Genomic DNA, 19,501 nt, shown 5'->3' with positions numbered 1-19,501 from the left:
GAATAACTTGACTACTTTTTGAGAAATTTGGTTATTTAAAATAAAAAAAATTAAACAAACAATAGATAGTGTTATGATTGATACAATTAATGAAATTAATAAATGACAACTTTACCTTTATTGATTTTCGGACATGTAATAATTCATAAAAAAGAATAAAAAGATAAATATTCACTAAGTATATAATACTATATAAAAAAATTAAATCCATTAATTGAATGAATGATAAGTTATTATCTAATCGATCAACCATAAAACATATTTTAGTTTTAAACCAACAATAATAACTATTATTGTACTTATAAATACCAATGAAAAATAACAATATAAGATAATTATTTAAAGTCACAAAATTACTCTAAGATGTTTTTATCTAATAGAGCATAACTGTAATACATTGAACAATATAAATAAAAACAGAGAATATAAAAATGGTATTAAAGTATAAAGTAATTTGGTATGACACTTTCTTATTAAATTCTGTTCTGAGTTAAATAAATTTTATAATATAACACAAACAATGTCCATACACTTATAAAACTCATTTTGACTAATAAATCAGTGGGATGGTTCTCGACTATTATTTCAAATATTCAACACATTATTTTTTTATAGTCTCTTGTTAGTTATTCTTATTGCATCAATATTCTTATATTTTTCAATAGCTTTTTATCAATTTGTTTTTTGTAATATTCCATTTTTTGAATTTTATTATCTTTATTTTATGTTATTTAAATCACATCAAAAAAAAATATTAATGAAATTGAGTATCTTTCAACCAAAAAAAATAATACAAAAACAAAAAAAGAGAGAAAGTAATTAAAAAATGTTATAAGGAAGAAAAATTTTTAAATTTGAATAAACTAAAAAAATTAATGGATATTTTAACAGAAGATGCTATTCGAGGAGCAAGAAGTATTATTGCCTTATATAACAGTATTGTTGGATATACAAATGAAGAAGAGAAAAAAGAAAGTGAAAAAGAAACAGAACCAAAAGAAATAATAAAAAAAGAAGAAAAAAATGAACAAAAAATAAGTAAATCACCAACATTAATAAAACTAGAAAAAATACTTTCAAAAGAATATATTGATATTAAACAATTAAAAGATATTTGTTGGGTAGGATGTCCTTCAGAATATAGAAGAGAAGTATGGAAAATATTATTACAATGTCATCCTTTAGATAAAAATAAAAAGGAAAATTTTATTAGTAAAAGAATTGAAAAATATGAATTTATTCAAACAAAATTTGGTGAAGAACGAAATGTGGAACAAATATCAAAAGATTTACTCAGAATTTCTGAAGATTTAAATGATGTTAGAGAATCAATGAAAAGAATCCTTTCTTTATGGGCAGCTCGTCACCCAGCAAGTGGATATGTACAAGGTATTCATGATATTCTTATTCCAATCATTAGAGTATATTATGATAAAAAAGATAATAAATATATTAAACCAACTATTGAACAAGAAGCTGATTCTTTTGATTCATTAACATTTGTATTAGAAACTGTCCAAAATTTTTATACTTGTCAACAACCTCGAATATTTGAACTTTTAAAACAATTAGAATTACTTATTAAAAAAATTAATCCATCTTTATCAAACCATCTTGAAGCTATTGACGTTCATACTTTAAATTATGCTTTTCGATGGTTTAATTGTTTCTTATTAAGAGAATTTTCTCCTGAACAAGGAATACGTTTATTTGACACACTCATTTCTGATCAAAAAGGTTTTGCTGAGCTTCCTCTTTTCTTATGTGTGGCTTTAATAAATAAATACTCTTCAGAACTTCAACAAAAAGACTTTGGAGAAGCAATTATCTTTCTTCAAAATTTACCAACAAGTAATTGGACTAATGAAGAAATGGATACTTTTATTTCTCAAGCTCACTTATATAGAGAATTATATTCTAATTCTCATTTAATGTAATACTCATTCATTTTTTTAATTAAGATTTCAATCTTTTTGTCAAAAAAATCTGAAACGATCTTTAAAATAAATAATTACTATGCTAAGATCAATTAATATCAATATGGAAATTAATTTAATTCCTATTGCAAATACTTACGAAGTTGATTTAAGGTGGTGTGGTTATGTTCATTGGAGTGCTGGAAAAAGAAGATATAGTGATTTTTTAAAATTATTTGAATCGTTATGTGAAAGATATGATGAAGATGATTTTCCTGAATTTCCTGGTAAATTAATAGTTCACAGTGAAGAAGGGTTAGCAGAACGAAGATATGATTTAACTCTTTATTGTCATTCATTATTAACATCAACTATGACTTTTCTTGATCCAATTGTTGTTACATTTTTTAAAATTCCAACATCATTATTATATCTTTATCTCCCAAAACCAAAAAATTATTATCAACAATACAAAACAGTTTTATCACAAAACTCTTTAAGAGATATTCAAACTTATGCATTACAAACTGAAATAATAGAAGATGAATTTGGAAAACGTTGGTTACAAAATGTACGTGTAATTTCAACTGCACTTCTACAAGCTCCTTCTGATTTTCAAATTACAGTTGAAGAATATATTAATCCAATGAATGGAATAATTAAAATTCCTGATCCATTTATTATTACAAATGATAATATTTATGAATTTAATTCAAAAATTCGAAAAGTTATGGGAAAAGCAATGGAATTAGTTGAAAAAGTTCAACAATTATTATTTAATGTTCCTCCTCAAATACTCAATGAAATTTTTGAATTAAAAGTAGAAACACAAAATTGTATAGATTCTGTAATGTATAACCAAGTGACATTAGACAGAGATTCTATTGATATAAGAATGCTTTGTTATAGAACTATTACTGATGTTGATATTATATTAAGTGATAAATTAATGCCACTCTTAGGAAAAAGTGCTGTTGTTTCTTCATTAGGAAGAAGTAAACAAATGTTTTGGATGCCATACAATGACAATGGAAACTTTATGAGGATGGAAGAAGTTTTTAATTAAGTTTGAATTTATCATATTTTTCTTTTGTTAATAATCACAGTAAATAATATCTCCAGGAAGTGGAACCTTTCTTTTGTCTAAAGTAAATAACTCTAGTGCAACACTTTGTCCAATTTCTTGAAAAGTAGTTTGTGGAATTGAAAGACATAAACAACCATTAATAAATTCACTTTTAATTTTCTTTTGTTTACAAAATGCTTCAATTCCTGATGCAATTCCAATGCCTTTAATTTTAATTGTTCCACCATTTATTGGAATAACACTACAATTTATTGAAGTAATAATTGGTAATGGTAGTGGTTTGTTTATTCTTTTTTCAGTTTTCTATAAAGTGGTTATTTTAATTCATTGTTAAATAATGTTTAGAATATAACAAAATAACAAACCTCAATTTCTCCAATTAAATAAAATCCAAATGTTCCATTAAAATAAGAAAGTGCTCTTAAAATATTTGATGCAATAACTGCATCAGATTTTGAATCAAATTGATGGTTTTCAATTTTTATTTTATCAATTAACCTTTGCATTTCTTTTATTGTTTTTAAACCATTATGACATAATTCAATTATTTCATTTTTGTCATGTGCATTATTTAACATTTTTTTTACTGCAATTGTTTTTTGAGCAACACTAACTACATCATCTCTTAATTTTATATTATAATGACTTTGTGAAAGAACTTGAATAAGTAATTTACTTTCTTTTATTGAGTCAAATACTGCCATACAGTTCTTACATAAAATAACTTCTATTTTGTAATTAAATATTTTTATTCATAAATATTTTACAAACAAACTTATTTTTTCTTTATCTTGAACTCTTTCTTCTTTTTGAGTTTCAATGGAAATTTCATTCAAACATTTAAAACATGTTTTTTCTTTACAACATTCACACAACTTACCAAATATTCCATGTTCATGACATGATCTACATGTGCCATATTTTATTGATTCTTTAATTTCAAAATGACCTTTTTCACATTGAGTTAGTAGTAATTCAATATTTTTTACTTTATTGTGATACTTATCTATATACCTATTTCTTTTTTCTTTGTAATAAAGTGTTAAATCTCTTAATGGTTGTGGATAATTACTTGGATGAACTTCAGGAAAAAGGGGAAATTCCACTATTTTCATAAATGTTATTTTAAAGATATTTATACCGTTTTAAATATTTCTTTTTATAACAAAAAATCGATAACCAATCATTTATAATTTGTTTTTTATTAATTTGTTCCTTTTTTGAAAGTAGAAAACAATAACTTTGTTTTATAAATATTTTTTGTTATTTTAAATTTTTTTATTATTATAAATTACTCTATTTTTATTTTAAATTTTAACAAAAATCAACACTCCAATTTATCTTATCACAAATTGATAATCACAAATCTTATTAAAACTAAAAACTAATTAATACTTTTCTTTGTTTCAATAAAATCTGAACAAAATTTTTAATAACTTTATTTACCTTGAGTTTATTCAAAAAGGCTGAAGAAATAATGAATGAAATAATGACTGAAAAGAAGAGCGTTGAATATATAATAATGGGGGTAAAATACATGAAAGAATAACATACGAAACACAACAATATGTTAACCAAGAAGGAAAGAAAGCATTAAAGACTGAAAGAATAAAGAAGGAAAAGAGCAAAGAGATTAAAGAAAGAAGACACAAGAAAAAAGGCATTAAATGTGTATATAAATTAATAGAAGAAGTTAAAGCAAAATTTAAAGTGATAACAGCAGTGGATCGAAAGAAAGAAAAAGGAATCGAAAGAGGAGTTGTTCTCATCTTCAAAAAGAATGATATAAGAAAAACAAGAATTATTAAATAACAATTTCTAAATGTAATTATGAAATTATTCACAAGAAGTATCAAAAATAACATTGAAAAATAATTAAAATATAGTGAATTATATTAAATATTATATGAAGTAATTTTATAACATCAAAAAAAGTTTATAACCCACTGAGTCAAGACTTTTTGAAATCGTGCTATAATGAATTAAGATACTGTATAGAATCAGAATGGTGATAAAGTGACTATGTAGTGAATGAAAGATTAGGTATCAATAGAATAAAAAACAGTAAACTCAAAACTGAATATTTCAAGGAGACTTATTACCATTTATTTTTTTTATCTAATAATTGAATACTGTGTCTGATATTATTAATAGAATAAATGAACTTTGATTAAAAATGAAATATTGTTTTATATAGTGACTTAAAGATAATAACTGAATTGAATATGGACATCAAAAAGTATAGAAACATAGTCCAACAGGAAGAGAAGTTAATTTAATAAAGTGCTAAGTTAAGTACGTCAAAGTATAAATGATATATAAGTGTAGATGATCACTGGCTCCTATAAAAATTTAGGATAATTTTGGTTAAGTAGAGGTGTTGATAAAATGTGTTGAAAGGAAATAGGAGAATACTGAAGTAAGAAACGTTGGCTAATGAAAGTAAGAGGAGTTGTCATTAATATATAACTAATATAGAATTGATATAGTCTGTCATTATGAAATAAGATGGTATGAAAATGATTGAAAAAGTGTGTGGCACTAAATTTCAGTTGAAATAGAATATAATTTTTATTTCTTTAGAAGAATTTTTCCTACTTTAAATTAACTTTTTTAAATCCTTTCAATAGCCATAGTTCAACGATTAATGACCAATAGTGGTTCATATACAATTACGCAGACTATGAGAGTTAATTGTTTATAACAATTTTATTTATTTTAATATATTTGTTATTTATCTGCTGGATTATGACTATTAGTTTAATTCTTCTAATTTATTATCATTACTATTAGTTTAGACAAAAACAATAAATTTAAACAAAAGAAATATTAATTCGTTAGTAATGATGTGGATATTCTTCTAAGATTGACTTAAAAAGAATTAATTCAATTCTTTTTTTAGTCTTTTTTAATTAATATAGTTTTATTCAAAACTCTTCTGTTTAACCAAAATGCGTAATTTACTCAATTAATTTTTCTTAACAAAATTCTTTTTTTTTTATTTTAAAAGAACATAATTATATAAGGAAAAAACCATAAAAGAGTCATTGAAAATTATTTGCTATGAAAAGTATTTTTAGATAATAAACAAAATCCACAGAGCACTAAAAAACATACTTTTTAAACTAAAAAAAAGGTAATGAATGCATTACTATTGCTGACCACATTTACGTTATGTGTTTCTACATTTTGTAATAATGTTGGGTGTGGCCAATGTGAAACTGAAGTATGCAAAACATGTAAAATGGGATATGATGATAATGATGATAGTTGTGAAAAATGTGATTATTACATTTCATCAAAGAGCGTTGACCAATTAACAAATCCAGTTTATTTAAATATTGATGATCAATGTATTGATGTTTCTGATAAAATTCAAGGAAAAGAGTTCAATAGAATGCCAGTAAATTCTAGTGAATTTACTTTAGACTTCTCTGAGAAATTTTTTTCATTTGATATGTCTGAAGTAACTCCTTCTATTCCACCTTGTATTAATACATCACAAATAAATGATTATCTTTTTGGAAAGTGGACTTCGATTACTCTTACTGAAGGTACTCAAATGAGTATTTATAATATTAAAATACTTAATTCAAATCAACAAATTGTAAATAAAGAAGTTTCAATGCAAGTTAGTAATATTGTTAATGGACAAATGAATTGTTTAACTTCATCAATTGTTTCAAATGATGGATCATTTTCAATCCTTTTAAACTCAAATACATTTATTCTATTTATTGGACTAATAAATGGTGTCAATTATACTATTTCATTTAATGCAAAAGCAGCTATAAACTCAGACGTATTTCATGCTTCATTAATTATTGATGGAAATGACTATATTGATTACATTGATTATATTGATAATTATACTTCATTTGGTAAACCTCAAACAATGGTTGTTGGTGAAAAAGATCTTGTTGTTTATCAAATGAAATGTTCTCCAATAACAAGAAAAGGTATATTTTTTTCAGTAAAAACAGTGCCATATCATACTCTTGTTCTTGATACTAAGTTATCTAGTTCTTTTCATTATGTTGAAGAAATTAATATTAATACCTTTTCTTGTAAACAACTTCATATTGGTAAAAAAGCTGGTTTAACTACAACTGAAGGTTCTTCATATGGTGTTTTATTCAAAATATACTCAGAAAAAGAAGAATTAAGACATTTTTTTATGTCAATTGAAAATGAACCATTAACTCTTAGAATTCAAACCTCATGTGTTAATAAATGTAACCAAGATAATGGACATGGTCAGTGTGTTATTTCTGAGTTTAAGTGCGTTTGTAATGAAGGATATGGTTTTGAAGATTGTAGTAGATTGTGTTATTATGATGGTGAATTTAATACCACCCAAGAAAATCCTTGTTATTTAGGAACTCCTGGTTGTGACAAACATTGTAAGTGTAAAGAAGGATATAGTTATCAAAACCATTATTGTGTTAGTAAAGAATGTTTGAGTTCAGGTATAGGCAGTTGTAATAGAAATAATAAACATTGTTTGTTGAATTGTGAATGTGCGGATGGTTATGAACCCACTCAACATAAGACGTGTAAATTAAAAACTTGTGGCAATAAACAAAAAAATGAATTTGAAGAGTGTGATGGTGGACTTCATTGTAATGATTTTTGTCAATGCGATGATGGGTTTACAACTGACCCAAATGACCCATTAAGTTGTAAAGAGTCTGGGATATTTTGGTGGCATATATTGCTAATTATTATTGGAAGTGTTTGGATTGCTTTTATATTAATGATAGGGATATTTTTAATAATCAATACCTTTAGAAAAAGGAAAAGTTTTGATCCCAAGGCATTATTAGTAGAACAACCAAACATATTTTTAAATATATCTAATTCGAGTGTTATTAATCCGATTGAAGTTGATAAAAAACTACCATTTACAACGAGTTGTGTTGATTTAACATTTGGAGATAGTGAATTTATTAGTATTGGAAAGACGTATTTCAACCAAGTAGTGTTTAAAAACAAAAGAGACAAATATATGCTTGTTATTATTCATTTACCGAAATCACCTAAATATGTTTTTCATACAGAACCTGAATATTTAATTATAACACCTAAAAGAAAAGGTATGATTACAATTTATCTTACACTTTTTTGTACTATTAAACTTCTTGGAATGAAAATACCAAGTACTGTTTATTTTTCACAAAGAAAAAATAATTTAGAAGATATTCTTAATAATCTTAGAAATCAAACAGAAGAAACATATTCAAAAGAAGATAGAGATAAACATAATTTGATGACACAAGGAAAAAATAATAAATATAGATTTAATTTTATATTGAAAATAGAAGCATCAGCATCTACAGATATTGATATAGATGAGATTAGAATGATTGAAACACCAATTGGAGAAGGAACATATTCTACAGTATATTTAGGAAGTTATAGAGGGATTTTTGTTGCAATTAAAAGATTTAAAATGAGTATTAGAGATGAAGAAGAAAGAGAAATAATGATAAAAGATATTAAAGCAGAATGTAATTTAATGAAAAGATTAAGAAATCCATATATTATTGGATATATTGGATCAGTAACATATAATCCAGAAATTAGTTTAATTATGCCATATGCAATGTTTGATTCATTAAATCATTATTGTAGACCACCACCTGAAGGGATTAAATTAACATATAAATTTAAAATGAGAATATTAAAAGATGTTGCAAAAGGAATGAGTTTTTTACATGAAAATTCTATTATGCATCTTGATTTAAAACCAGATAATATATTATTAAGTTCATTATCATTATCTTCTGATTCAGTTGCTAAAATAACAGATTTTGGGACATCAAGAATTAAAAGAAATTCTGATAAAGGACTTGGAACACCATTATATCTTGCACCAGAAACATATGAAGATCAATATTTATATGCAAGTGATGTTTATTCATATGCAATAAGTTCATGGGAATTAATTTGTGAAGAAGAACCATTTTGTGATTTCCAAGATTTATTTTCAATTAAATCACATGTTCTTGCAGGATATAGACTTCCATTTCCTGATTTTATAAGTCCAAAAATGAAAAATGTTATAATAAAATGTTGGGAACAAGAACCAAATCAAAGACCAAACTTTGGAGTTATTTCAACATGGATGTTAGAAATTGTAAATGAAACACCAAATATTATTCATCCACAAGATGATACTGTTGATAATGAAATATTATCTAATTTAATTGAAGAAAAAAAACACTTGATGGAACAAGTAATGTTTGATTAAAATTTAATTTATTCAATTAATATTATTTATTAATTAAAAATAATATCTCCATTTTTCATTGTCCAAATATTTCCATGCATTTCCATAAATTCACTAACATGACGTTTTATTTCAGTTAATGAAATAATTTCATTAGAATCATTAAATTTTATTGATTGTAAATGAGTTCTTAATTCTTGTTGTGTAAATTTTTGTTTTTCAATAACAAATTGAAGAATAGCATTTCTAACATTTTCATTTTTATCTTTAGGACATTTCTTTCCAACATAAACAGATCCAATATGATATGAAATAGGTTCTAATGTTGCTTCAATAATTTCTTGTGTAATAATTTGTTTATATAATTTACTTGTTTTACGTTTAGTTTCTTTTTTTACTCCATCAATAATTGATGAAATTTTCATAGCACCTTCTTTCATTAATAATTCTTTTAATAATTGAGATAATGGTTCTTGATTTTCTTGATTTAATGATCCAATTACTTTCTTTTTATCAATTATTATTTTTCCAAATGAAAATTCATCTCCTTCAATATCAAGTTCTTTCATTCTTTTAATAACACCTTCTTTAACTGTTTTCCAATGTTGTTTACTTGATTGTGCTAATGTTGTCCATTCATTTTCTGTTTCTTCATCTTCAACTTTAGCAACCCAATAATATTCTCCATATTCTGGTTTAATTATTGTACAATAATTATCAAAAACTTTTCTTACCATTTTAATTCTTTGTGTATAATTTGGCCATAATTCTTCTATATCTTCCATTTTAACTTTTTTCTTTAATGAAAGTGTAGATAATATAATTTCTCTAATACAATTTTCTCTTTCTCCAATTTCTTGAATAAATTCTCCTTTTAAAACTAATGCTCCATTAACAAGATAACATAATTCAGCTAACCATCCTGTTAATGTTGATTCTGAACTTTTTAATATTTCTGTAATTCTTGATAATTTCATAATTTTACCAATACGTAATGTATCAATAATTCTATCTCGATTTTGTAATAAAGGTGTAGGTTGTTCAATTAATGGTGCAAGTTTATTAATATATTCTTTAACATCATTTTCCCATTCAATTTTCCCTTTTGATGTTTTAATCATTTTTTCTACAACTTCAATAGTTTCATTTTCAGTAGTATCATTTAATTTCATTTTAATAGCTTCTTCTGCTTCATCTTTTTTTAATTGTTCTAAATCTTTTTGTTTTTTTGTTGGTGCTGCAGAAACTGCAATTTTTTTCTTTTTTCCATCTGCAGTCATTCCTTCTGCTTTTTCTGGTTTTTCATCAATTATATCTTCATCAATATATTGAAGTTGAGGTCTCATTTGTGCAATAGTAGAAACTGGAAATAATACTAATGTTGGTTGTTTTTTAACTTCTTTAACAAATCCAACAGCATAATTAGCTTTATTTTCTGTAACTGTTCCTTTATATGTTTGAGATGTAATTTTATAAATACTTTCTTCATCAATAAAATCTGTTTCTAATTTCACATCCATTTCAATTCCTTTTTGTATTGGTTTATATCTTACTTCTTTTACTTGTGATAAATCAAATGGTCTCCATGCTAATCTTGTTGGATATTGCATAAGAAATAATTCTTGTTCATTATTATCACATAAATATACTGGCATTTCTAATTCAATAGGATCATTTTCATCATTATATTCTTCCATTGTATTTTATCTTGTCTCTTTTTATTTTTAAAGGGTTTTTCTTTTTTTTTTATCATTTTTCTTTTTTGAGTTTTTTTTTTGTTATTATTTCTTTAATATAAATTTTAAATTAAAGTTAAATGAGATAAAAACTATAATTTTATTTATATATTCTCATAATTATATATTAGGATATTATTTCTATAAAAAATAATTTATGAAATCTAAGACTATAATAAAGAAAACTTAATTTTATTATTTTTATTTCATTGAGTAGAAAAAAAAAAAAAAAGATTTAATATAATCTGAGAAAAAAAAAAAAAGAACTTAAAAAAAACAAAAGTAATGGGATTCCTTGGTATTGCAAAAGAAAATCTTGCAATGTATATTGTTACATTTTTCTTCTTATTGTTAGTGATGGTCTTTTCAGTAATTGCTTTCATTCTTATTACAACAGAAAATGTTAAATTTGATTACACAGAACCAAATATTGTAGTCGTAAATAATTTGAATTGATTTACATAATTATTATTTTTTTTTCAACTTCATTCTTTGTTTTTTTAACTTTCTAAATGAAAAGACATTTATCTAAAAGTGAAAATTTTGTAATTATAAAAGAAAAGTTATTTAATCATAAAATGCAAAAATTACTTGATGATACTGATAAAGCTATTAAAGAAGGTGTAAAAAATAATAAAGAATCAAAAAATCATTTAATTCTTTTAATTAAAAAGATACTTACTGATTTAGGATATTTTGGTGATCCTGAACTTATTCTTACAAATCCAAAAAGAATACTTGAACTTTCAAATAATATTATTCTTCAATATAATAAATATATTAATGAAAAACAAAATTTATCTAAAATTCTTGTTTCTCCAAAAGTTAATCTTTCTGTTAATTCATTAGAATCTCTTGATCATAGAATTAACTCAAAAAATGCTTTACTTCCTATTGAAATTGAAAATAATACTTATGAAATTGAATCTCCTATTTTATTCTTTGGAGATGATACAAAACAAGTTTGGCAATACCAATTTCAAGATAATCAAAATTTACCAAAGATAGAAGATATGAATCTTATTGAAGTTTCTACTAAAGAAGAATTAAAATTATTTATGGAAAAAGTTATGCAATATCATCAAGTTTCTCTTTCATTTGGTATTGATAAAAGAAACAATTATAGAGGATATCTTTGTATTCTTTTTATTGCTTTTAGTAATTTTGTTTATGTTCTAGATATTTTAAAATTAAAAGAATCTTTTGAGATAATCTCTATTCTTTTTGAAAGTACTTCTATTGAAAAAGTATGTTATAAAGCTTTTGGAATTAGAACATTATATTATCAATTTAAAATAACAACAAATAATGTATTTTTATTAGATGTAGCTTGTCAAAAAATGAATATTTGTTATAATTATTCTGATTTATTTAAAACAATGACAAATAGAATTCCCGAAACAAATGATGAATGGATGATTAGACCTTATTCAAAATATATTATTTGTTGGTTTGGATTAGATACATTACAACTTCTTAATTTCTCTATTAAAATACGAAATAAATTAATAGAACAACATCTTCTTCATGATGTATTTATGGAAAGTGATAAAGAAATATTACCAGGTGGAAGAAAATATGAATTGAAACGAATTATTAAAAAGAGAGCGTCTTATAGAAAGTATTCCAAAGAACAATTTAAGGCATTTAATCAATTATGTGAATGGAGAGAAACAACAGCAAAAAACCAAAATATTAGTGTAAATGAAATTCTAAAACTTAGTGAAATTGAAACAATAATTGGAAGTGGTGCTTCTAGTTTAGAAGAATTTAGTGATATTTTACCAAATAATGGAATGGTATTATTGTATGGAGATGAAATTACTTCAATTTTACAAGATTATCATTTTCATTTTAATTCTATTAAACAACATGGTTGGATTAATGTTGAAGGTGTATTTTCTAAAGAAGAACCAATGATGATTTTCAAACACTGTGAATGGAAAGAACAAGAAAGAAAGTTAAAAGAAAGTATTCAAAAACCATATGACGTTCTATCAACTAATGATACAACCCCTTTGGAACAAATGATTTTAAAAAAAGTATTATTAACACCTACTGTAGAAGAGTATGAAGAACTAAGAAATGAACATACACCATCACCACAATTACCAGAATCTATAGAAGAAATATACAAATGGTCAAGGTTAAGTCGTAAAATTAACAAAAAGAAAATAAATAAAATGTAAGGAAAATATTCAAAAGAAATAAATAGAAAGAATAATTAAATATTTTAATTATATAATGAAATAAACCCATAATTTAAAAAATAATAAAAAAAATTAATTAATAAGAAAATGAATAAAAAAATAAATGAAGATGATGACTAGACTTGGCAGTCTCCCTGTTCGCAGTTTCATACTGAATAAATATGAGGATAAAGGGTTCTGATTCATTTTATTTTTAAATTTTCTATAATAATATAATTTGTTTTATAAAAATAAGAAAAATTAAAAAAAAACAAATAAAAAAGAGTTGAAACTTAAAATTGAAAGATATGAGTCAAATGGATCAACCAATATTTTATAATGATGAATTTATACTTGCATTAAATAGGAATGATCTTAATATGGCATATCACATTTTACGTAATTCATATCAAATTATTTATGAAGTTATTCAATCAACAACACCAAGTTTGTTAAAAGAGAAAATTACTTTTTTTTTACTATTGAATATTTATTTTTAGAGAGTGTTGCTGAATTAAACACAAAAATAAATGAAAATACTAAAACTGTTACTCAAATGTGTGAGAATGCTAAGACTGAAACAGCTAAATTAATGCAACAAATTGAAGAACAAGAAAAATCCATTCCTGATCTTCAACAAATGTATGAATTAACACAACGACAATTAGCTGAACGTACAATCATTTTAAAGAATCAAGTTAAACTACAAAAAGATGATAATGCTCAATTAAAAGCAATGTATAACAAAATTCAATCTAGTCAAGAAGATGAATTTAACCAAATCTTAGAAGAAGCTCAGAAACCATTAGAACTTCAAGTAGAAGAACTCACAAAAGAAAAAGAACAATTGACTAATGAAGTTGATCAATTAAAAGCTCAATCAAAGAATAAAGAAGAACTTCTTAAAGTTGAAGAAGAATTCCAACAAGAAAAACAAAAACTTGAAGCTGAAATTAAAGAAGTTCAACAAAAAATTAATGTAAGAAATTCTGAAGTTCAAAAATCACAAAATGAAAACGATACTTTAGTTAATGAAGCAAAACAAAAAGATGCTATTATCCAAAAAATGAATTATGAAATGATTCAGAAAGATACTGAAATTAAAAAGTTACGAGCTGAACTTGAAGGTAAAATTGTTGACAGTTATGCTTAAATAATTTCTTTCTTCACTTCATCTGATTTTTGTTATTTATTTAAAATTTTTTTTTGTTTTTTTAATTATTTTATTAATTAAGTTAATACAAAAAAAAAAATTATATATAAGAATAAACTTAATATTTTTATTTAATGAATATTTATTATGATTCTATAAAAAAGAAAATCTCTTTTTCACCTAATGGAATAACTCCTCTTAGATATTTTGTTTGTTTTGTATTATCAAATTTACCAATTATATATTTATTATATTATGTTATTACATTAATTGTATCTATGTTTAATAATGAATTTACAATATCAATGGGAAATAGATTATTTTCATTAACTAAAAAATCTGTAATGGATCCACAAAATGTTTCAATTATCTCAGCAATATTACTTTCTATTTTATCAATTATACATTCAGAAAAAGAACATTTAAAACTTTTATTACCAAAATTATCAATTCTCATTAATTATATTGTCTTTTATTATCTTTGTAAAATTTGTATTAAAAAATTATCAGAAATTCTCAAAGATCCAATGTGTCAATCTTTTCATTCAAATTATAAAAGTATTTCATCATTTTCTTTTGCTACAACTTTTTTCTTTCTTGTTTTTTCTCATTTATTATCATCTTCAGATTCAATAGAAACAGATATTCGTCCTATTAGTTATATTACTACATTCCCTCAATATCCACCAACACCTTTATCCCTTTATTATCAAAGTATTGGACCATTTTCATGTAGATTTAGTAGATGTTGTGAAAAATTATTATTTGGAATAAATTGTAGTTATCATTTTGCTATGTATCATTTATTAATTTTATATGTTGTTTCTTCTATATTGACATCAAATGATATGTTAGAAAATGGAAATCATTCTCATCAACAATCATTTTATGGTGTATTACTTGCTTATATATCTATTTTTATTATAGATTCTATTGAATATTATTGTCGTCCTTGGTTTAATACTTGTATGATGGTTAATGTTTTATATTTTATGTTTTTTCATATTACAACTCCTTCAAAAGGATTAGATATAACTTTGTGTCATTTAATTTCACTAGCAAATGGTTTTTTATCTTTTTATATTTATCGGAAATCGTTAATTCATTATTAATTATTCTTAATTTTATGTTTTTATTCTATTTATCTTCTATTCCATCTTTTCCTTTCTTTTTATAAATTATATAAATGTTATATATAACGAAATATAATAAAATTATTTTTTTTTTTTTTTAAAGAAGAACTAAAAAAATATAAACAAACAATAACATTGAAATGTCAGAATTTGTAGCATTTAATTCTACTGTTCTTCCTGATAATGATTCAATGTTAAAGAAGTATTCAATTCCATTAATATTACAAATAACACCTTTTGCTGAAAAAGTAGTACCTAATATTCAAGTAAATACTGTTTCAGATATGCCACGGTTTGTTTTAATTATTTTAAATATAAAGTAATAATATTAAATAATAAGATGTGCATATTGTAGAGCATTTATGAGTAAAGAAATGAATTGGATTAGATTAGGAGGAAAATATATTTGTGGATATTGTCGTCATAATAATGAAAAGTTTTATTTGAGATATAAATTTATGGAACGAGATGGTATTAATTCATTTCCTGAATTAACTAATGATGTTTATGACTTTGAATATCAGAAATCAATGAACAAAATTTATCAAACAATTATTATGATTGATACTTCTTATAATTTTATTCAAACAAAGGATTATAAGAATATGATTATTTCATTAAAAAGTTATATTAATAATTTTATTTCTTTATATCATTATATTTGTATTATTACATATAATACTACTATTACATTATATCAAATTGGAAATATTACAAAACAATTGAACTTTCCTATTATTGATGATAAAATTAGTCAATATACAATTCCTTATTATAAATCAATATTTATTAATTCAGATAATAAACAATATATTAATGAATTATTTGATTCTTTATTAAATATTGAACAAATGAAAGAATTAACAGAAAATAATTCAAGAGGATGTTGTTTTGGTACATGTCTTGAATTAGCAAATGATTTATTAAATTCACATGGTGGTACTATTATTTCTGTATGTGGAACAAAATGTGGATTAGGAAAAGGAGTTTTATCAAATAAATTAAATACAAATTATTTTAATTCAACAAAAGAACCTATATTATTACAACCTGATCATTCTAATGATTTCTATCAAAAGATAGCATTACATTGTTCTGAAGTTAATACTGTTGTTCATATGTTCTTATTTGAGAATGAAGATTTAAATGTTCCAACTATTTCAGAATCTTGTCATCTTACAAATGGAGTATTAAAAGTTTATCAACCAAATACAACACCATTACAAAATATAATAATAGATTTATCTAATTTAACACCATTTGCATTTGATTGTGCAATTAGATTAAGAAAACCTAATTTTATTAATGTAGATTATGTAAATGGTCATTATTTTCAAAAAACAATTACAAATTATACAATACCTGTACTTAGAAAAGATTCAACATTTATTTTTCATCTTTCAATAAATGGTGAAATTAAATATTCTAAAGCTCTTTTTCAATTCGGATTATCCTATACTTCTATTAATGGTTCTAAAAGAACACGTGTTTTTAATATTGGATTAAATGTATCTTCTAATATTCAAGATTTTATGATAAATATTAATCTTCAACCTACTATTAATGCTTTATTATCTCAAACATTAATTCAAGCTCAACAATATACTTTAAATCAATCAATCTCTAAAACAATGAATTCTTTAATAACTTATAAAAATCTTATTGCACAAAGATCATTTCTTCCTATTTATTTGTATGGAATGAGTCAACATGAACTCTTTAATAATAAACAATTATCCATTGATTCTCGTTATGAATTATTATATCATTTACAAACATTTTCACTTTCATTATTATCTGAATTTGTTCCATTGTTATATAAAGTTATTGCTTTTGATGATATTCAACAAATTCAATTATCTTCTTCATTAATTACAAAAGATATTTTTATATTAGTTACAAACCAAATATTTGTCATTGTACCTCAAGATATTGAACCAATAAATCTTCAACAATACTTATGTGTTTCTTCTTTAAATGAAGTAGAATCTATTATAGATTGGAATACATGTTTAATAAAAGATGCAATCAAAAAAATTAAAGACATGAATAAAATGTTTAGTGTTGTTTTTATGCTTTATGGATCAACACAATTCCAACAAAAAATATCTCATTGTTTTATTTTTGATGATTCAAAATATCGTCAATTCCTTTAAAATAGAACAACATTAAACAAATAATCGTTTCTAAACATTTAATTTAATTTTTACTTAGAAACTTAACCAATTCTGTTCAAATTCCGCAGCTGAATCTAAAAATTGTCCTTTTAATGAATATTTAGAGAAATGTGATGGTAAATTTAAATATGACTTTAAATACCGTGCTTTAGCTTGTCCTTTCCATCCAACAAAAAGAATTAACCCACATGCTTCTTTGTTACTTTTTCTTGCTTCTGCACAAGTCGTTCCATCACTAAATTTATAAATTTTATTCCCTCACTATAAATCTTTTTTTTAACAAACTACTCAGTAATTTTAAATGCACAAAAAGCTGCTAAACAATCACTACTAGCACAATCATTACAATCTGTATCCCAATCAACTGATTCAATATGTGAATCATCATCAAGATTCACTTGTATTGAAATTAATTTTGGTATTTGACCTGCTGAATATACAAGCTGTGGTTCAGAATATCTATAATTTACAAGCACTCTACAATAAATGTCACTGTTTGTCTTGTTCCCTATTAAATCATAGAAATTATTGATTTTTAATTTCGTCATTACATCAGTTGGAATTACAAAAGACCTTCCAGCAAATGGTTGAGTTTCATTACCTGAATCACTGTAAAACAATACTAAAATCCCACTATGAAGTGATCCATCAATTTTGTATGAATCATTTTTAATTCTTTCATTAATAGCATCGAACGAATTTTCATTATCATCAGATGCCGCATGAACGAAACAAAGAAGTGCAAAAAACACAATCATCGCTAATGTCTTTTTAAGTTTTTTTTGTGACACTTGATTTATTTTTAGGTAATAGAAAAATAAAAATATGATTCCAAAAAAAAGTACATCAACCTTCTTTAAATAACTTTTATAATATTGTTATTCTTTACTCTATTATCTTCCTCAAGAACATGGAAAATCACAAAACAACCACAACAGAATACAACAAATAAAAAAAAACAATTTTAAAAACTAAGATTGTTATTTAAAAACAAAAAATAAAAGAAAAAGAACAAATCATGTCATTATCAGGAAGAAACCATAAAGCAGAACAAATGTTTGCAGAAGCAAACACCCTCCAAAATAAATGGTCGTTCTTCAATAAGGAAGCGAATATGACAGATGCAGCTGAATTATTCAATAAGGCTGCTAATTTATTTAAAGCTAGTGAAGAATATGATAGAGCAGCAGAGGCATATGACCGTGCATATTTATTATCAACAAAATTAGGAGATAATTCAAGTGCAAATAAAGCAGCATTAAATAAAGCTTTATGTTTATCTAAAGGAGCACATCCAGAAGACGCAATTGCACCACTTGAAAATGTTGTTGAGAATTATATAACTAATGGATCATTTTCACAAGCAGCAAAAACAGAGCAAGAGATTGCAAAGTTATATGAAAGTATGAAGAAATATGATAAAGCTTCTGAAGCATATAAAACAGCAGCTGGGCATTATGAAATGGATAATAGACCAGCATCTGCATTACCATTTAAAATTTCAGCAGCTAAACTTGATGCATTGAGTGGACAGTTATTGAATGCATATGAAACATTTGATAAGATAGGGATGGATGCACTTAATTCAGGAGCACTTCGATTTGGAGCAAAAGAACATTTTGTTAATGCTATTATCTGCCAAATTGCTAATGATGATGAAATTGGAGCAGAAAAATCAGTTGAAAAATATAAAACAATTGACCCATCAATTTCTTCAGAAAGGGATTATAAGACTATGAGTGATATTATTGAATCAGTTAAACAAATGGATGCAGAGAAATTTAAAGGAATTATAGGTGGATATGCTCAAATGAAACTAAGTTGATGAATTTAGAAAACAAATGTTTGATATCTTTAAACAAAAATTAGAGGATAATG

The 19,501-nt window shown here is 24.1% G+C and overlaps 12 protein-coding genes across 12 annotated transcripts, besides 31 other annotated features; 8 read left to right on the top strand and 4 right to left on the bottom strand.

Annotated features, from left to right (window-relative positions):
- The first annotated feature begins 31 nt into the window (after window positions 1-31).
- Window positions 32-55: a sequence feature (AT_rich).
- Window positions 56-136: 81 nt separating this feature from the next.
- Window positions 137-207: a sequence feature (AT_rich).
- A 283-nt stretch (window positions 208-490) lies between these two features.
- Window positions 491-512: a sequence feature (AT_rich).
- Window positions 513-696: 184 nt separating this feature from the next.
- Window positions 697-759: a sequence feature (AT_rich).
- An 81-nt stretch (window positions 760-840) lies between these two features.
- Window positions 841-877: a sequence feature (AT_rich).
- Window positions 876-1,937, top strand: EDI_336280 (uncharacterized protein; the record flags this gene model as incomplete). The annotated part of the gene is made up of 1 exon (XM_001740754.1): window positions 876-1,937. The coding sequence occupies one exon, from the start codon at window positions 876-878 to the stop codon at window positions 1,935-1,937; it is 1,062 nt and encodes a 353-aa protein (XP_001740806.1).
- Window positions 953-1,043: a microsatellite.
- Window positions 961-1,071: a microsatellite.
- Window positions 1,423-1,457: a sequence feature (AT_rich).
- A 79-nt stretch (window positions 1,938-2,016) lies between the features above and the next one.
- On the top strand, window positions 2,017-2,982 carry EDI_336270 (uncharacterized protein; the record flags this gene model as incomplete). Its single annotated transcript, XM_001740753.1, has 1 exon — window positions 2,017-2,982. One exon carries the CDS (start codon window positions 2,017-2,019, stop codon window positions 2,980-2,982), a length of 966 nt encoding a protein of 321 aa, XP_001740805.1.
- Window positions 2,983-3,009: 27 nt separating this feature from the next.
- On the bottom strand, window positions 3,010-4,118 carry EDI_336260 (uncharacterized protein; the record flags this gene model as incomplete). Its single annotated transcript, XM_001740752.1, has 3 exons — window positions 3,010-3,306; window positions 3,369-3,730; window positions 3,779-4,118. 3 exons carry the CDS (start codon window positions 4,116-4,118, stop codon window positions 3,010-3,012), a joined length of 999 nt encoding a protein of 332 aa, XP_001740804.1.
- Window positions 3,739-3,769: a sequence feature (AT_rich).
- Window positions 4,119-4,248: 130 nt separating the features above from the next.
- Window positions 4,249-4,321: a sequence feature (AT_rich).
- A 139-nt stretch (window positions 4,322-4,460) lies between these two features.
- Window positions 4,461-4,772, bottom strand: EDI_336250 (uncharacterized protein; the record flags this gene model as incomplete). The annotated part of the gene is made up of 1 exon (XM_001740751.1): window positions 4,461-4,772. One exon carries the CDS (start codon window positions 4,770-4,772, stop codon window positions 4,461-4,463), a length of 312 nt encoding a protein of 103 aa, XP_001740803.1.
- Window positions 4,580-4,664: a microsatellite.
- A 98-nt stretch (window positions 4,773-4,870) lies between the features above and the next one.
- Window positions 4,871-4,926: a sequence feature (AT_rich).
- Window positions 4,927-5,700: 774 nt separating this feature from the next.
- Window positions 5,701-5,741: a sequence feature (AT_rich).
- A 228-nt stretch (window positions 5,742-5,969) lies between these two features.
- Window positions 5,970-6,028: a sequence feature (AT_rich).
- Window positions 6,029-6,142: 114 nt separating this feature from the next.
- Window positions 6,143-9,256, top strand: EDI_336240 (serine-threonine protein kinase, putative; the record flags this gene model as incomplete). The annotated part of the gene is made up of 1 exon (XM_001740750.1): window positions 6,143-9,256. The coding sequence occupies one exon, from the start codon at window positions 6,143-6,145 to the stop codon at window positions 9,254-9,256; it is 3,114 nt and encodes a 1,037-aa protein (XP_001740802.1).
- Window positions 8,284-8,316: a sequence feature (AT_rich).
- Window positions 9,252-9,302: a sequence feature (AT_rich).
- Window positions 9,286-10,932, bottom strand: EDI_336230 (uncharacterized protein; the record flags this gene model as incomplete). The annotated part of the gene is made up of 1 exon (XM_001740749.1): window positions 9,286-10,932. One exon carries the CDS (start codon window positions 10,930-10,932, stop codon window positions 9,286-9,288), a length of 1,647 nt encoding a protein of 548 aa, XP_001740801.1.
- Window positions 10,933-10,967: 35 nt separating this feature from the next.
- Window positions 10,968-11,026: a microsatellite.
- Window positions 11,027-11,178: a sequence feature (AT_rich).
- An 8-nt stretch (window positions 11,179-11,186) lies between these two features.
- Window positions 11,187-11,253: a microsatellite.
- Window positions 11,254-11,549: 296 nt separating this feature from the next.
- Window positions 11,550-13,160, top strand: EDI_336220 (uncharacterized protein; the record flags this gene model as incomplete). Its single annotated transcript, XM_001740748.1, has 1 exon — window positions 11,550-13,160. The coding sequence occupies one exon, from the start codon at window positions 11,550-11,552 to the stop codon at window positions 13,158-13,160; it is 1,611 nt and encodes a 536-aa protein (XP_001740800.1).
- Window positions 11,596-11,644: a sequence feature (AT_rich).
- Window positions 11,720-11,780: a sequence feature (AT_rich).
- Window positions 13,129-13,289: a microsatellite.
- Window positions 13,290-13,365: 76 nt separating this feature from the next.
- Window positions 13,366-13,443: a sequence feature (AT_rich).
- Window positions 13,444-13,468: 25 nt separating this feature from the next.
- On the top strand, window positions 13,469-14,313 carry EDI_336210 (uncharacterized protein; the record flags this gene model as incomplete). Its single annotated transcript, XM_001740747.1, has 2 exons — window positions 13,469-13,607; window positions 13,661-14,313. The coding sequence occupies 2 exons, from the start codon at window positions 13,469-13,471 to the stop codon at window positions 14,311-14,313; spliced, it is 792 nt and encodes a 263-aa protein (XP_001740799.1).
- A 32-nt stretch (window positions 14,314-14,345) lies between these two features.
- Window positions 14,346-14,462: a sequence feature (AT_rich).
- Window positions 14,463-14,548: 86 nt separating this feature from the next.
- Window positions 14,549-14,585: a sequence feature (AT_rich).
- A 33-nt stretch (window positions 14,586-14,618) lies between these two features.
- EDI_336200 (uncharacterized protein) lies at window positions 14,619-15,425 on the top strand (the record flags this gene model as incomplete). The annotated part of the gene is made up of 1 exon (XM_001740746.1): window positions 14,619-15,425. One exon carries the CDS (start codon window positions 14,619-14,621, stop codon window positions 15,423-15,425), a length of 807 nt encoding a protein of 268 aa, XP_001740798.1.
- A 56-nt stretch (window positions 15,426-15,481) lies between these two features.
- Window positions 15,482-15,548: a sequence feature (AT_rich).
- A 38-nt stretch (window positions 15,549-15,586) lies between these two features.
- On the top strand, window positions 15,587-17,602 carry EDI_336190 (protein transport protein SEC24, putative; the record flags this gene model as incomplete). The annotated part of the gene is made up of 2 exons (XM_001740745.1): window positions 15,587-15,738; window positions 15,787-17,602. The coding sequence occupies 2 exons, from the start codon at window positions 15,587-15,589 to the stop codon at window positions 17,600-17,602; spliced, it is 1,968 nt and encodes a 655-aa protein (XP_001740797.1).
- Window positions 15,744-15,785: a sequence feature (AT_rich).
- Window positions 16,072-16,150: a microsatellite.
- Window positions 16,216-16,291: a sequence feature (AT_rich).
- Window positions 16,441-16,469: a sequence feature (AT_rich).
- Window positions 17,603-17,656: 54 nt separating the features above from the next.
- EDI_336180 (uncharacterized protein) lies at window positions 17,657-18,381 on the bottom strand (the record flags this gene model as incomplete). Its single annotated transcript, XM_001740744.1, has 2 exons — window positions 17,657-17,858; window positions 17,909-18,381. 2 exons carry the CDS (start codon window positions 18,379-18,381, stop codon window positions 17,657-17,659), a joined length of 675 nt encoding a protein of 224 aa, XP_001740796.1.
- A 188-nt stretch (window positions 18,382-18,569) lies between these two features.
- Window positions 18,570-18,626: a sequence feature (AT_rich).
- A 15-nt stretch (window positions 18,627-18,641) lies between these two features.
- Window positions 18,642-19,448, top strand: EDI_336170 (soluble nsf attacment protein, putative; the record flags this gene model as incomplete). Its single annotated transcript, XM_001740743.1, has 1 exon — window positions 18,642-19,448. The coding sequence occupies one exon, from the start codon at window positions 18,642-18,644 to the stop codon at window positions 19,446-19,448; it is 807 nt and encodes a 268-aa protein (XP_001740795.1).
- Window positions 19,449-19,501: the final 53 nt, after the last annotated feature.

This window comes from Entamoeba dispar, genomic scaffold (genome assembly GCF_000209125.1).
Source record: "Entamoeba dispar SAW760 scf_1105229463199 genomic scaffold, whole genome shotgun sequence".
In the NCBI taxonomy this organism is placed as follows: Eukaryota; Evosea; order Mastigamoebida; family Endamoebidae; genus Entamoeba; species Entamoeba dispar.
Note: the sequence above shows the minus strand (reverse complement) of the source record. Positions and strands in the feature narration are given on the sequence as shown.